At 48.7% G+C, this 16,554-nt stretch overlaps 1 protein-coding gene across 4 annotated transcripts; it reads right to left on the bottom strand.

Annotated features, from left to right (window-relative positions):
• Positions 1–5,553: 5,553 nt before the first annotated feature.
• Positions 5,554–10,653, bottom strand: Pars2 (prolyl-tRNA synthetase 2, mitochondrial). Of its 4 annotated transcripts, none has more exons than NM_001014064.2 (2): positions 10,571–10,616; positions 5,554–8,799 (listed from the first exon to the last, which is right to left on the bottom strand). In NM_001014064.2, exon 2 carries the CDS (start codon positions 8,639–8,641, stop codon positions 7,199–7,201), a length of 1,443 nt encoding a protein of 480 aa, NP_001014086.2. In that variant the 5' UTR covers positions 8,642–8,799; positions 10,571–10,616; the 3' UTR covers positions 5,554–7,198. The 4 variants fall into 4 exon arrangements, with proteins under 4 accessions (NP_001014086.2, XP_006238575.1, XP_006238574.1 ...); XM_006238513.5 differs by having other exon boundaries at positions 6,477–8,632; positions 10,571–10,653; XM_006238512.4 differs by having other exon boundaries at positions 6,477–8,799; positions 10,480–10,616.
• Positions 10,654–16,554: the final 5,901 nt, after the last annotated feature.

The following is a 16,554-nucleotide window of genomic DNA, read 5'->3' as shown; positions in this document are numbered from 1 at the left end:
GTTGCCTTGGTCATGATCTGTTCACAGCAATAAAACCCTAACTAAGACCACACACATCCTTGAACAAGACCACCACCTCCTAATCCTTCCCAAACAGTTCTACCAACTGCAGACCAAACATTGAAATATCTGAGTCTATGGTGACCATTCTCATTTAGACTACCCCCAGGGAGAACTGCACTGTTAGCGTAGCGCCAGGTCTGCTGCTTGAAGCTCCTGTCAACTGTAAAATGATCCTCTTCTCCTTGACATCACTTGTAACCTGTGCATGTGAGGTCTCAGTCCAGGAATGACATGTCCTCAGTGAATAGCTCTCTTCAAATGCAGTCTCACAGTCTGGTAGATTCTGCACGACATCATTCAGGTGACATCATAACCTGGTGTGCTGCTGGCATTAGGAAGGTTGAGATCAGGCATACCTTTTAATATCCGATGATACATGCCTAAAAAAGAATGATCCAGCCCAAATTGCCAGTGACAGACATGGAGAGATGTTCACTAAACCAGGAAGTAAAACACAGTTTTTGGAAACAAAGTTTCTGTACACCAAGGAATATGGTGGAAACCTGAACAAGATGTGGACCAGATCCTTACCTGGTGCCCCTTTGGCCACCAGACCCATATAGTGGGAAATATAGCAGCAGTAGACTCAAACCTCGCCTGCCTGTTTTGTTTTTGTTTTCTTGTTATGTATGTGGAGGGGGAGAGTTATGGGGATGGACAGCCCCAGAGGAGGTGGGATGAAGGTACATCTGCCCTTGACTTTAAGGGAGAGCCTTTCCCACCTTGTACCCTCAGTGTGCTTGCTGCCTTCCCAGAACCAGGGCGGAGGAAGGATGCCTGATGTATGGCTGATGGCCTCTGAGGATGTGGGTGACAATTCGAGAGATGAGAGAGATGAAGCCCCTAAACTCTCAGCAGACACACAAAGCAGGCCAAAGTCTGTGTTCTAACACTGCCCATTGCACTGAGTTCTCTTACTTAATCCTAATAGTCGCCCCCAGAGCCTGTGGCCTCAGGATGCAGGAGTAGCAGTGTCAGGCTGGATCTGAACCACACATCCCCTCCCCAGCACCCCTCATGTTACCATGCATCACAAGCCTCTGTCCTGTGCCCACACTGGCACAGTGTTAGGGTTGAAGAGCCACACTAGCCTCTGACTTAGGGTTATGCTGCTCAGCAGATGTAATAAATATGACCCTGGGCTGGCAGCTGCCCCAGGGAAGAGAAACAGACACAACAAGCCTGTCCTCATCCTTAGCCAGAGCTTTGAGGCCTCTGCTTCCCTCGGCACTCCTGGATCTCTGTTCTCACTGCTGGGCAGCTTGCTTTCTTTCCTGCAGTCTCCAAAGCCTGTCTGTCCTGGTCATAGTTCAGCTATGCAGCAGGTGGTACAGTACCCAGGAGTCTCTGCTTCTCTGAGCCAGGGCCCTATCTCCTAGTTCCAGGCCCACAGTTCCCATTGGTAGGCCTTGGGTACCACTTGGCCTGACATGTCTGTTCTGCAGTTTCCTTATCTGCTACATGAGCAGGTACTCTGAGGACTGAACATGCTAACCCAGTGAAACCCATGGAATACAATTTATCTCATAGCAAGTGTTTGATCTGTGACTGCTGATCCCCAGCCTTCCCACTCAGACTCAGAGAGTCCAGATAGACAGAAGAGTGCATGGGCCACTCTGGTCCTTTTTCCTGGACTGTTGTTCTTCTCTACTGCCTAGCCTGCTGCTGTCCTATTGCCTCCTCCAGGCAGGCCTCCCTGGCTGCTTAGGCCTGTACTCTGTGGCACTGCACCATCTAGGCACAGCTCTGACTTACCTACTTTGTGCACAGCATCTAGGGCCCAAGCTGTCCTTTTGTGTGTGTCAGGCATGGCAGTGAACCTGCTCTGCTTCTCAACCACCCACAAGCAGTTATGGGCTTGGGACCTCAGGGAAAGGGGGACTCATTGTGAACAGGTCAGAGGTTGAAGCCAGCCCTATGGGGGGCTTGGGCTATAAAGTTGAAGGAGTGAGGTGGACAGTCTGAGCAAAGCCACAGACTCTTGGAGTATGCTGGGACAGCCACTGCTGGCCTGTCAGGAGAAAACAGCCACCGACTGAACACCTAGACCAGGCCAGCAGCATTCTAGGTTCTTGGTGCTGACTGGCTCCCCCAAATCCCCACACATCTAGGGGTGTGTAAAGATGTCATGGAGAGCTTGAGCAGCTAGCCAATAAAAAGTAGAACAGGACTTGAACTCAGGGTCCTCCTGACCCCTTTAGAGGCAGCAGGACTGCCAAGACTAGGCTGACCTCTTGGTTTGCTTTGTGCCCCCGGGCCTTTGCATCACTCTAAGCTTATGGTAAAGTGCTGGCAGTTACCACTCCGTACAGCATTCCTAACCTGCTAGGTTAGGAGAATGTGCTCTCTTCAGAAGCCCCAGCCAGACCCTGCAACCACAGAACTCTGACAACGGGGCTCCCACTGAGTCGTTCTCTTTCATTTTTCCCTTCCATTCTGTCTCCTCCTTTAGCAGTACAGACTTATTACCTTACAGCTCTATGGCCAGAAATGTGCCTTGGCTCAGCCGTTATTTCTGCTCCAGGATTTACAAGGCCGAGGTAAAAATGTTGGCCTTCTGGGCTCTTCCTAGGGATTTAAGAACCTGCTTCCAGGCTTGTTCAGGCATTGGGAGAATACAGTTCACTGAGTTGTAGGACTGAGGTCCCCGCCTTGCCCTCCGTGGGGCTATCTTTAGCTCCTGGGGGCCTCTCTCTGGTTCCTGGGTCTCTGTAAAGGCTCAATGGCATATCTAAGTCCTGAGAGTCCCTTGCCAAATCCGACTCCAGCCAGTGACAATTCTCTGCTTCTATTGTGCGGTTAGACTGTAAATATCCAGATAATCCTCCTGTTTTAAGGTATAGAGTGTTTCCCAAAAATATTTTTAAAATTTAAATGGGTGCATAGTAATTGGACATTCTTAGAGAATGCAGCGTGACAGTTCTGTCCCTGTACTTACTGTGTAGTGATAGATCACACATACATCCTCTCTTTGTGTCTTGCAAAGAGTGAAAATTCCCTCCACTGATCATTTTGAAATAGTGAAGCATTATCAACCAGTTGTCCTACTGCACTACAGAACTTTAAAGTGATTTCCCCTGTCTAGCTGCATCTCTATTTGGGAGACTCCTTTGGCACCGTTTCCAGATTCTGGTAACCACTATGCTGTTCTTCATGTCTCTGAAACATACTCCATGCTCGGCTTACAGCCTGCTTCTGAGGAGAGCCCCAGCAGAAGCACCTGCCCTGCAGATGGGAAGCACAGTCGCCATTACCGATGTGTGCCCCCTCTGCACCTTGCCACGCCTGCAGTTTCATTAGCCAAGGATGGTTAAACTCAACCACGGGGCTTGTTAGTCACCTGGCAAGCTACTGGCTCCACCACTGGGGATGAGGTCCCCGCTCTAGTTATGTCTCAACACGGGGAGCAAAAACACAACACCCCTTCCTGCAGGCTCACTGTGTGTGCCCTGTAACCTGTATGCAAAGTACCACCTAAGGTAAGGGCAATTGCCACTTACCATGCAGCTGCAATGGCCCAGGCACTGTCCCCATTTCACCCACAAGGATTGAGGTACCAAGGCCGTAAGGAAGTCCCCTTCAGAGGCAGACAGCTAATAAGTGGCCCGTGCACTCTTTGTCCATCTGGACTCTCATACTAAAAAGTGAACCATTGTTTTAAATGAAGTAGCTTTAAAAAAACATTTAAGTTTACAAAAATACCTGAAATTATTTCCCCAATAAAACCAAGCCCTTGGAACCAAACAATCCACTAAAACATAGTGGCATTTAACATAGAAATGGACTGCAGGAACTCTGAAGAGGCTTGCTATCCAAGCGGATAAGACAGAGGGGGCGATTTCAGTGTATGTCTGCAAAGTTCCTTTACTGGTGGCCCAGCAGGTGTTTCTTCCATTAAAACCTAGGCTATTAGTGGAGCCCCTGACTTACATGCTAGGCTGATTTACATGATGGGTTTGTTCTGTTCCAGGCTTTGCCCCTAGGATTAATTCAGCTCTTCCCCAGTCAGTTGCCTTTGGACCTCCCCAAGGAATACGCAGTGATTCCAGCCTACACTGAATTACCCAGCCGACATCTCCAGTTCATTAGCTTATGGCAAGAGGGAAAATCCCTGGGTTCAGAAATGAGTAAGCTGTGTGCTGTGTTCGAATGTTCCAAGATGAAGCATTCTGCTGGTGTCCCATTTGTTTGAGTCCCCCAGGAAAGCTGTAGACCTCCATCTCCCCAAAATGAGATCCAGGTCTTAGGCTATCGTTGTGGCAGAGCCAAGCAGGGGGACTTCCTAAGTTAGGGGAATGCATCCTTAGGGGTAATGAGAAGGGTTTCTTGGCTGCACACTAAGAGTTAGTGTTTCACACAAGTGGCTCTGTCAAGCCCACATTGCCCTATGAGGAGGTCGCCATCCCAAGCATCTTACCAAGGAGGTGCAAAAGGACGAATTGTCTTAAGTCACAACTCCTGGGAGTGCTCAGTGGGGATTGTGCCTCTTCAAATCTCTGGTCCACTCACCAGGTCACACTGGCCCTGGCCACCGGAACAGGAGCAAGGTGATCCTGTGGTCCCAATGCCTAACATTCAAGCCTAGCCAGGGTGTACTGTGCTTTGCTCTGAGACAGAGAATGGGTACCAGTTTCAGCAGTCTGTGAGGCTTCGGCAACTCAATGACTGACTGCTACTTACCAGTCAGATGGCATGAGACACTTTGTCCCGCCTCCAGGCTGTTTCCCATCTGTAAACCAAGTACTAGAGAAGTTCCCCTGTCTCAACATGTGGGGATGTGTGGGACTGCAGCTCAGTAGAAAACTGTCTGGCGTGTGTGCAAGCCCCCTTGGTTCAACTCCTGCACCAAAACGGATAAAGAAAACACCTGTGTGTATTTGTTTGTTAGTGACAAGGGTCCCAGGCTGTCTCAGGTTTGCTGTGTAGCAAAGGATAACCTTGAACTTATTCTTCTGCTTCCATATTCTGGGATTACAGATACTACACCACCAGGCCTGGTTTATGCAGTGCTGAGGACCAATCCCAGGACTCCATGCAAGTTCTCTACCAACTGAGCTATTTCCCAGCCCCCGTGTGCATGAATTTTAATTCCTCACAATGCTAATTAGATAGACAGATTTCGTTTTGCTTACTGAAACCACTTTTCTTGGGCAGAAATCAAGCAGTGTAGTAAGAAAGGCTCAGCTTAGGGCCAGCGTCTGAATTCTAGCTGTGATCCTCAACAGCCTTGTGCCCGTAGATACTTGGTTGAATGGAGCTGCAGGTTTCTCATCTGTAAAATGTAACAGCACTGGCCTTGCACAGTGTTAAGGTCTGGAAGCAGCATTCCAAGGTACCACACAGCAGTGGCACAAGGGAGGCCCTTAGTAAACTAGACCATTAGACCATTAAAAGCAGAGGGCTGACATCAGCCTGCTGGCCCATGGAATCACTCAAATAACCAACTATAATGTGGGATGGGGGTGGGGGAGATGATCTTACTCCAGCAGCTCTTGGTTCTGACTGCAGCCAGAATCTTCTGGAGGCTTTAATTTGTGTGGTTCAAGGCAACAGCCCCACTGGAACCAACTCTGTAAGGGACTCAGGGATCCCAACTGCAGTAAACTAAGAGCCTCTGTCATGCAGCCTGTCCCGAGCTTGCTCTCAGAACTCCATGTATTGCAAAGGCAGATCACATCTCATGTCACTGAGACCAAAATACCCCAAAGAAACGACCCAAAGAAGCAGTATTTGGGTTTCAGTTCAGTCACCCCGACTTGCACTCGGTTGCAGGAGCATGTGGCTGGAGGTGGCTGTTCACTTGACATCTGGCAGAAGCATGAAGGGGAATACAGGTGCTTAGCCCGCTTTCTCCTCTAAGTCTGTCCAGCTGCTGTGATTCTACAGTAACTCTACCCTTACACACAAACCATAAGGTTCCCAGTGCATATATCTGCCAAGCCCTGAAGGATCCCAGGACCAGCTTTGGAGCCCAGAGACCTTTTTATGAGGATTTACCTTCATTGGCAAGTTTTTGAATTTAGGGTCGACTAGATTTATGAGGCTCACCTCTGGAGGTGTCTCAGAGCCCATCTAGAGTGTCAACCAAGGTGGCAAGACTCACTGTTCCATGGACGAGGGATCTTCCTCATCTAGATGCTGGAGCAATGCTATGGAATCCAGTCATGACTCCGTTTCCCACAGAATCTAGTCAGCTCTCAACCAGTCGCTCTTGTAGCGACGGGAATTCAATTCTGAACCCACAACAAGGTCACTGTGGGGCTGGAGTGTGCTGCTCCTGAAGTCTGGGAGAAACTGTTTAAAGGATTTCCCAGTCCCTGCCCCTCCCCAGTGAGGCAGACGGGGAGAGCAGTCTACTGTGTGTACTACTGAAACTGGTGTTATCTTTGGTTCAAGTTAACACGCACACAAAGTTCACCCCAAAGGCTTGACTTTATTCAATCAGCAGAACATGATCTCAGTGCTGAAGTGACCCAGTACGGTCAAGTATCTGGAGGTAGCTTTGGGCCATCTGGCTTCTGGGGAAGCATAGAGGCATGAGCAACCAGACCCATGTGTCTTGTGGAGCTGCTCAGTGAGAGCCCTAGGACCTTATTGACTTAACTCCATCACCATGTTCAGATGGGAATCCCAGGCTCCAGTGGGCGTGTGGGGGTGTCAAATCACCAGTGAATTAGCAGCAACCAGGTTCTTGACTCTCTGCAGCTCGGCTCTGCAGCTCGGGGCTTCTCAGGGGAGAAGGGCAGCTAGCCCTGCTCTCTGGAATGAATGAAATGCAAGGCGTGTGCTCAGACTGTGGGTTGGGGTTGGGGAAGCATCTCCCCAGCTTTCAACCATTCTTGTCTTACACCCAGAAACTCAGCTGGAGGGAAAGTGACCTGGGTCTCTTTGTCACCTTTCAGTCCTCCTAACAGAAGTGTCTATTTGTAAAAGATATGGCATATGGTAGCACAACCAGCCCTGGGAGGGCCGAGTTAATGACTAACTATGAACCATCACAAGCAAGGAGTGGTTTTCCTAACATACTCTCACCATCCATGAGAAGCCATTTCTGGAGAAACCAGCCGGGAGGGAAGTGGAGGGAACTACAGTGTTACAGTGGACACCAAGTCTGGGGGCAGGTGTGGTTGGGCACTTAGACAACATGCACGCCAGTCAGCAGTTCCATGACTCCCTCTTTGGTGAGGAAGACCACCTCACCAGTGTTCTGGGACCAAACCTCAAAGTGCGCAGGGTCCTCCAGGGCCCTCTTGCTTGCAATGATCACAAAGGGGTAGCCGAGCTTGTTGGCATCTTTTAGTCTGTTTCCAATGGTCAGGTGGGTCCTGTCATCCAGCAGAACCTCCCCTCGGAGCTGAGGCAGAGCCTCTGTGACGTCATCATATAATCGCTCCACAATCTCTGTGGCTGCTGCCTCCTTGCTACCCTTCTTAGGGGGTATGATGCAGACTTGGTAAGGAGCCAGGAGGCTGGGCCAGCGGATGCAGTCTTCTGTAGAGAGAACTTCGATGGCAGCAGCCAGGATCCGAGTGACTCCCAGGCCGTAGCACCCCATTTCAGCCAGCAAAGATTCCCCGTGGGCATTGGTAAAGTGGGCATTGAAAATGGAAGAGTACTTGGTACCGAGGTAGAATGTGTGCCCCACCTCGATGCCTTTGGTTTCTGTCAGGGGACCCTGGCAGTCAGGGCAGATTTTTTGTGACAAGTCTACTATCTCTGTGTTGGCTGAGAAGTGGCAGCTGGGACAGACCACAAGCCGGTCCTCTCCAATGTCCACTGGCAGCTGGAATTCATGGGACATTGTGCCCCCAATGCTGCCCACATCTGCCCTGGCCTTCATCCATCGCAACCCCAGCCTGTCGAAAAGCCTACAATAAGCATCACACACCAGGCTATAGGTCTCCTGGGCAGCCTCAGAGGAGGAGTCAAAGGTGTACATGTCCTTCATATAGAACTCTCGGCCACGGAGGAGACCAAAACGGGGCCGAGGCTCATCCCGAAACTTCCTTGTAACTTGGTACAGCAGTAAGGGAAGCTGCTTGTAGGACAGTTTCTTCTGGGAGGCAACCAGGGCTGTAACTGCTTCCTCATGAGTGGGTCCCAAGCAGTACTCTTTGCCGTGCCTGTCTTTCAGTCTCAGCAGCTCCCTGCCCATCAGGTCCCAGCGGCCGGTGGCCCGCCACAGCTCAGCTGGGCTGAGGCTGGGCATGTTGATTTTCTGCCCACCGATGGCCTGCATCTCCTGGTCTATCACCCGCACAAGCTTCTCCACGGCACGAACTGTATAGGGCATGAGGTGGTAACAGCCAGGGCTCGCTGGAAGGATCAGGCCCACTTGCAGCATCAGCCGCTGACTCTTACAGGTCAGGTCACTAGCTCTGCCCTCCAGAGAAAGCACCTGGTCTTCCCGGAGGTTCTGAGGCTGGAACATGCGGGATACTACCAAGCGCTGCCCTCTCCCTGGTGCACAGTGGTAACACTTGCGGACGATGCACCTGGAGTGACGGAGGCTGCAGGTAGCCAAGGCAGACAGTGTTCTGCATCTTGTCAGCAAACCTTCCATGATACCCTGGTACATGGAGAAAAATGAGTCACGTGGGTATGATGGTTATAGCTGGGTTCTCAGCCTGGGCTCCAAGATGTGGATCCTTCCATGTCTATTAGCTCAAGATATCACACTTAAAGAAATTCATCCGGGTATAGTGACATATGCCTTTAATCCCAGCACTCCAGCACCTGGGAGGCAGAAACAGGCAGATCCCTTTGAGTTTAAGGCCAGTCTGGTACATTTTGAGTTCCAGGACAGTAAGGGCTCTAGGTAGAGACCCTTTTTAAACAAACAAACAAACAAACAAACAAACAAACACAAAAAACTAATAGCAACAACAGAAATTCGTATTCTTCTGCCTACTGTGAGAGAGCATCCAGTTGTCCATGCACAAGCTCCAGATAAGGCAGCCTGGATCCTAAACCAACTTCCCACTGGCCGCTTCCTGCAGCCTGGCACATCTGGGTCTACCCGTGTGTGCTAAACTTTTATCATGACATGATATAACCATCAGATTAGCTTTGTACATTTCCTGCGAGAATTTTTTTAAAGACAGGGGAAATTCTTACAACAGTTTTGTTTTGCCACATGCTATGTGCTTGGTGATGTTTGATATTGTTACTATTTTAGGACATTGGGGAAAGACCCTGAAACTAATCAGTTGTAATCTCACAAGCAACAGCTGAGGGCAGTTTTTGTAAGCCCTTGTCTCGATCCCCACTAAGTCAATACTGCCAGGCACTGTGGCACACCCTGTAATCTCAGCACTTGGGAGCCAGAGGTAGGGGGATCAGCACAAGTTCAAGGCCAGCTAGGTTTGCACACCTGAGTTCCAGGACATCGGAGGAAATGAAAATCTGCCTCAACAAAACTCAGTGTTGTTTTTAACTGTCCTTCTCACCACACATTCCTGGTCAGTTTGCATCTTCACTGTCCAAACTGTCTGTAGAATTTCTGACCTATATATTCTCCCGTCTTGGGAGATCATAGTACACTGCTATTTGAAACTTGGTGAGTCAGAATCTCTTCAATGGTGCCCCTGCAGATTTGCGTATTATCCTGCAAAGTACCCTCTGGTCAAACCGGAAACCTGCCCGCATCTCCTCTGCTCCACAATTCTGTAACATTCTTTGGTCCTCTGGCCCTCTGCCTGCTCCACCCGACCAGCCTGCACCTCAGTCCAAGCTACTATCACCTTTGACTCGGCCTGTTAAAACTGCCATCCACTGGTCTCCTTGCAATGCTTTCACTTTCAACTTTTCAAAATATAGGCAGAGGTAGTGACAGTTTCCTGCTACCTTGGAAGTGTACCACAGATCCCACCGTGAGATGCCTTCCCTTTTCCCGTTTTCTCCCCATCCCAGGCACACAGTACATGAACACACGATCCAGTCAGAAAAGCTGCACACAAAGCGCTTACACTGCCCGGTGCCATAAAGGTTTGTGTATTATGATGCCCAATTCATAGGTTCTGGGCGATAAGTAAGTCAATTTGTATAAGGCGACAGCAAAAGGCGCAGGGCCATTTTGGAATGCAGGAATTTGCCTCCAAATACTACCAACGTCAGCGCAACCTAAAACAGCAATGAAACTTCAAACCCCGCTCTAAACTGTCTTGGCCTTTACGAGGGGTTAGCATACTGCGGTCACTTCATTCCTCTTTAAAACCCTAAAGCGGGTGAGCCACCATTCCAAAATGGGTCCTTCTAGGAACTCTGTGACTCTTAGGGCCACGCGAGGATGACTAGGGCGGAAGTGTTGCCCTCAAACAGCGGGGGTGAGTTAAGGTGAGCAGCGACCAAGCACACGACTATCCAATAGTCTGTGGTTATGACTGACAGGATGCACACGGGAGAGCGGACACCAACCAGATCATGGATGCATGTGTCCAGAAACTGTGCCTAGATTCACCGGGCCCTCCCTAGTCACCCTTCAAGTCCAGCGGCTACCCACGCTCACCAGCAGCACTCTATACCAGCGCCGGCCTCTTCAGTCACGCGAAGCCAATGCGCCTGCGCCGGTTTGGCCCGAGCCCCGCCCCCTGTATTTCTCACCAATCGGAAAGCCACACTCACGGAAGGGGGCGGGATGCTCTGGACCCACCCTCTGGAGGGAGGCGTGAGAGGTTTTCCGGAAAGTAAACCAAAGAGCCACGCTCTCCCGCCAAGATCAAAGATTGGCCTGTTAGACCACGGTTCCGGAAGTGCTCGCTAGGAATTAGCAGGGTGCAACTCTATGATCAAGTCCTACTTTTAAGGATTTGAGTCTTTTTTTTTTTTTTAAAACTGCCCATGGTTAGGCCCTGTCTTATTCTTAAAGGAGAACAGGTTCATTGACAACACAAGGAAGCTATGTTTCAAATCTAGGCTATGATTAAACAAGCTACAATTTAAATGAGTTTAGGATTGTAAAACAGTTGCAAAAAGTCACCTCTATTACAATACCCAAGGATACCTTTTTTTAAAAAATGTATGAAGCAGAGATGGGGTTCAATAAAGACATTTTTATATATGCTTAGGCACTGGACTTAAAAGAGGGGAGCTCAGAAACTGGAGAGCACCGATGTGGGTTTCTCAAGACTCCCTGAGCTTGAAGATGAGAATTGAAACATCTGTTACTGTGCTGGTTAAGAGTCACTGCTGCGCTTCGGAGAATCAGTGTTCGGTTCTTGGCACTCACTTCAGACAGCTCACAATCATTCTAACTCCAGCTCCAGGGAAATACAAAACCTGCTGAGCACTGAGGATACCCACTCCCACTCCCACACATACTCACCTAAATGAAAATGAGTCTTTTCTCCATTCTCAAGATGTCCATGTTTTACATAAGTGTGTTGTGTGGTGTGAGTATGTGCTTGTTTGCATGTGTGTAGGAACATATATGCATGTGTGCACTAGTGTGTGGAGGCCCAGGGCTGACAGAGGTGTCTTCCATCTCTCTCCACCTTATATATTGAGGCTCTGAACCCCATTCATGTTTTCATAGCACCCACTGCCCTCACAAAATATTTTCTGAATAATTACAACCTATAAGCTACTGTTGCGGCTGTGGGTGAAGGACCATAGTTCTTACTGAAGTGTAAGAGTTATTAAGAAGCTTGGCCTGGGGGTTGGGGATTTAGCTCAGTGGTAGAGCGCTTGCCTAGGAAGTGCAAGGCCCTGTGTTCGGTCCCCAGCTCCGAAAAAAAGAACAAAAAAAAAAAAAAAAAGAAGCTTGGCCTGGGGATTTAGCTCAGTGGTAGAGAGCTTGCTTAGCAAGCGCAAGGCCCTGGGTTCAGTCACTAGCTCCGGAAAAAAAAAAAAAGACAAAAAAAAAAAAGGGGGGGGGGGACAAGAATACCCTTGGGAGGGAATAGGGAGGCAAAGTTTAGAACAGAGGCAGAAGGATCACCCATTCAGAGCCTGCTCCACATGTGGTCCATACATATACAGCCACCAAACTAGATAAGATGGATGAAGCAAAGAAGTGTAGGCCAACAGGAACCGGATATAGATCTCTCCTGAGAGACACAGCCAGAATACAGCAAATACATAGGCGAATGCCAGCAGCAAACCACTGAACTGAGAACGGGATCCCCATTGAAGGAATCAGAGAAAGGACTGAAAGAGCTTGAAGGGGCTTGAGACCCCATTTGAACAACAATGACAACCAACCAGAGCTTCCAGGGACTAAGCCACTACCCAAAGACTATACATGGACTGACCCTGGACTCTGACCTCATAGGTAGCAATGAATAGCCTAGTAAGGGCACCAGTGGAAGGGGAAGCCCTTGGTCCTGCCAAGACTGAACCCCCAGTGAACGTGACTGTTGGGGGGAGGGCGGTAATGGGGGGAGGATGGGGAGGGGAACACCCATAGAGAAGGGGAGGGAGAGGGGTTAGGGGGATGTTGGCCCAGAAACTGGGAAAGGGAATAACAATCGAAATGTAAATAAGAAATACCCAAGTTAATAAATATTTAAAAAAAAAAGCTTGGCCTGGTAGAAAGTAGGTAGGTTATCGGGTTCCTGTGAAGGACCCTAGGGGTTTTTGCCAGCCTTACACCCACGTCTCAGGTCAAGATTAGGTCAAGTACGAGCTTCCCACCTCAGGTCAAGGCTAGGCCAAGTTCCATTCTCCACCCACAGTTCTTGGGAGGAACAGGGACATTCTTGAAAAACCACAGAATGTACTCACTGATAGTCACCTGACCCTCTGGTCCCAGATAGAGTTTGAATGTATGTCATATGCTTGCTAGCCAATAGATTCAAAGGTCAATATGCTTAGCCAATATGTTTAAACTGTAACCTTACCTTAACCTGCACCCCTAAAAAATATAAAAACTGCTTGTCATAGCCATTCGGGGTCGCCTTCTAGTCACTTGCCACAAGAGGCTAATTGAAGTTTGACCCCGATGCAACAGAAAATAAACCTCTTGTGTTTGCATCTAACTCTGTTCTTGAGTCTCACTTGTGGGGTCTCCCGGTAGTTAAGACTCACTTCAAGCCTTACATGGGGAAGAAGAGAATACAGTGAAACTTTAGCAGAGCAAGTATCTTACCCAGCTTTCTGTGGCTGTGATAAAGACCTCAACCAAAAACAACTTGGGGAGGAAAGGGTTTGTTTTAGCTTATGGGTTACAGTCCAACATTGGGGTCAGGGTGGGAGGTGAGGAGTCAAGGCAGGAACTCCAGACAGGAACCTGGAGACAGGAATTGAAGCAAACACTATGGAGGAATACCACTTACTGGCTTTTTCCTCATGGCTTGCTCAGCCACTCTTGTACAACCCTGGAACACAGGTGCAGCGGTGGCACCACCCACAATGCACTGGACCCTCCCATGTCAATCATTAATCAATTGACGTTCCTCTTCCCAGATGACTCTAGCTGCGTCAAGTCGACCAAAAAGAAAAAAAAAAAAGAAAGAAAGAAAGAAAGAAAAAAAAAGCAGGCAGCCAGGAAAACAAGATTTTGATAAAATTAATTAAAAAAACAAAATTCACACAAAAGCCCATAGAAAGAAATAACCAGTTGCCAGTCAAAGCGTATTAAATGTTCTGAAGACAAGTTAACTTAAAAATAAATGGGGAGGGGGAACTGGATGGCTCATAGGGTGTCCATGGAAAGCCACCAAGAAGGTGGCATTTTAGCAAAGACCTGAAGAAAGGAGGAGGCAGAACTTGTAGCTATCTGGGGGAGAATGTTGCAGGCTTGAAGCAGAATACAGAGGGCCCTGAGCAGAAGCTTCACTCCAGTTAGTCTATTCAACGCTGACTACACTTTATAAACTGCCTCAAGTGTGGGCACCCATGGCAAGGCCAGATGACTCAGATAATGACGCAGACAGCCCTCAGCTCCCCAGGAACTGCGTGGACAGCCTGTGATAAGCAGCAACACTGGGCTCAGCAAAGCCCTGTAGGAATCCAGGGAAGGGGGTGCTTTACTGAGGAAATTGTCTTTACCTGAGAGAAGAATGGTTGGCCAGGCAGAGGGACCAGACACTCAGAGGCCTGAGGCAGAGTGTGATGAGGTATTACATGGGTGACAGGCAGCTCTATGTGAGGGATTTTCCTTGGGGACTGGGGTCCTGCAGGGTTTTTTTTTGTTTTTTGGGTTTGTTTTTTTTTTTTTTGAGCTGAGGACCGAACTCAGGACCTTGCGCTTGCTAGGCAAGTGCTCTACCACTGAGCTAAATCCCCAAACCCAATCCCACAGGTTTTATTGGGGCAATATTCTTCCTGCTGGGAGAGAAATCATGTTCAGAACTTCTTGGGATCCATGTAGCCTTTTCTTCTCCCTCTGCCCTCACACATGGCTATGTCCCCTCCAATCTGGAAAACCTAGGTAGTGTTCTTTGTACCCTGAGGTATTAATTACTTCTCAATTAGCAGTTCCCAGGCTGAAGAGCCCAGGGGTCTGGAGAGGCCTAATGACCTGTAGCATTTGTGCCATCCCACACCTTCACGGCACTTACCAATGGTAACTAATTAAAGTTCATGGGTCCCTTGGGAGGCAGGCAGAGCAGTGCTAGAGCAAGCTGTGAGAGCACTAAGCATCACAGCTTGGAATGGGGACCTGGCCAGACAGCCACAGTCAGAAGAGATTTTTTCCCTGTGAGGAGTCCAGGGTGGCAGAGACCCAGTGTCTGATCTGCCATGCTAGCAAGCTTCCTGGGAGATGTTTCAATCAATAAATAGTAACTTACTGAATGCCTGGATTTATAGCGCACATTGCTAGGTTAGCCCCACAAGTTAGAAAAGTTCACTTTTTTTTGTTTTGGTTTGGTTTGTTTGTTTGTTTTTTGCTAGTTATCAAAAAGAAAGCAAATGAAAGAAACGAGCAGCTTGCCTTGTCCCACCCTCCTGGGCGCCTCCATGCCTCAGTGGCTTTCCCTGGACACGCTTGGATCCTCTTGAGGACCACAGGTCTGGTTGGTTTGTGGCTTAACCTATCAACCAATAGAGGAAGGGACAGCTTGTCTACCCCTTGGATGGCAAGTCTGACACAAGAGACATCCCTGCATTCAGAGCCCAGGACCTCGAACCAAGAGGGACTCTAAGATGGGCGGAATGAAAGATGAAGTTCATGATCGACTCCCCTTCTGAGGAGATTGCCTTTCAAAGAAGAGAGCACAGTACTTTGCAATGTCCTCGGATGTGACGTTCAAGCATCAGAGAAAACTTTAAACTGAAAGCGTGGTGTGAGTAGTGACCAGAAATGTATTCAGATCATTCTGTGTGATCATCTGTGGAATTAGGTAATGACTTGTAAGTAATTAGTGTGATCGTGTGTGGAGAGTCTTCAAAGGGCAGCAGCACCCAGTGTTTAACGGAATCTTACTTACAGTTAATGCTCCAGTATGGCTCTCCCTGTTGTTTTCCTAGCTGACAGCCACACTCCACACACACACACACAGGATTCACTCCTTCACCTCCTCAGGCCTTTACTTAACGGTCCCCTTTTCAGCCAGGGCATCTTCTTCCCCATGTGGTCCACACCCACCCACAGCATCAGCTGTCTTCCTCAGTTTTCTCTCTAGGACTTGTCATTGTTTAACCCAGTAGAGACTTTTGCAATTTGGTGGTTCATTTTCCCCCATCCTTCCCTTACCTTCCTCACCAGAGAATACAAGATACAGTAATGCCTGTCCCAGGAGGCACCAAACATTCTCCTTCAATAGCTGAACAGTACACTAAGTACTTAAGGCTCCGCAGGCCAGAGGGCCGTTTTCATAACTATTCAATTAGATCTAAGAGAGGTAGTCATAGGAGAATGTAAACAAATAAGCATGGCTGTGTTTCAATAAAACTTTATTTAAAAAAAAAAACTGGTGGCAAGCCAGATTCAGCCTGTAGGCTATAGCTTACCCATCCACTGGGCTGGATCATTGAGTGGCACATTATAAATGCCCGACAAACCTTTGCTGAATGAATTAAACAGTGAATAAAAGAATGCATGGACAGGAGGCAAGTTCTGCAGTGCCTCACACACAGCTGGTATTCAATAAATACTCCAATACCCCTTCCTTCCTGCCTGGCACTTGGGAAATTCAACAAGATAGGTTATGATAGAGAGAGAGGTGCTAAGAAAGTGCTGTGTGAGGATTGGGATGGTGGGGTCCTTCTGAGAAGAAAGGATTTGCAGGGGCATCTGCAGGAGGGTTCTCCGGAGAAACAGAAAATCATAGGCTGTGTGTGTGTGTGTGTGTGTGTGTGTGTGTGTGTGCATGTGCATGTGCGTGGGGGGGGTGCATGTGAGTGCACATGTGTGCATGCCTATGTGAGACATGAGTGCAGTTGGCTCAGAAGATTACAGAAGTCTGTATGCTCAAGACCCATAGACTAGGCCAGCAAGAGTAGCTGGTGTTGCAGTGTTGCAGTTGGAGTCCAAAGGCCTTGCTGAAGGGAAGTCTGTCTTTGTTCTACTTCAGCTGAATAAGGCTACACACATTGGAAGGCCGTCCA

The sequence above is a fragment of the Rattus norvegicus genome, chromosome 5 (genome assembly GCF_036323735.1).
Source record: "Rattus norvegicus strain BN/NHsdMcwi chromosome 5, GRCr8, whole genome shotgun sequence".
Lineage (NCBI taxonomy): Eukaryota > Metazoa > Chordata > Mammalia > Rodentia > Muridae > Rattus > Rattus norvegicus.
This window is presented reverse-complemented; position numbering and strand designations above follow the sequence as displayed.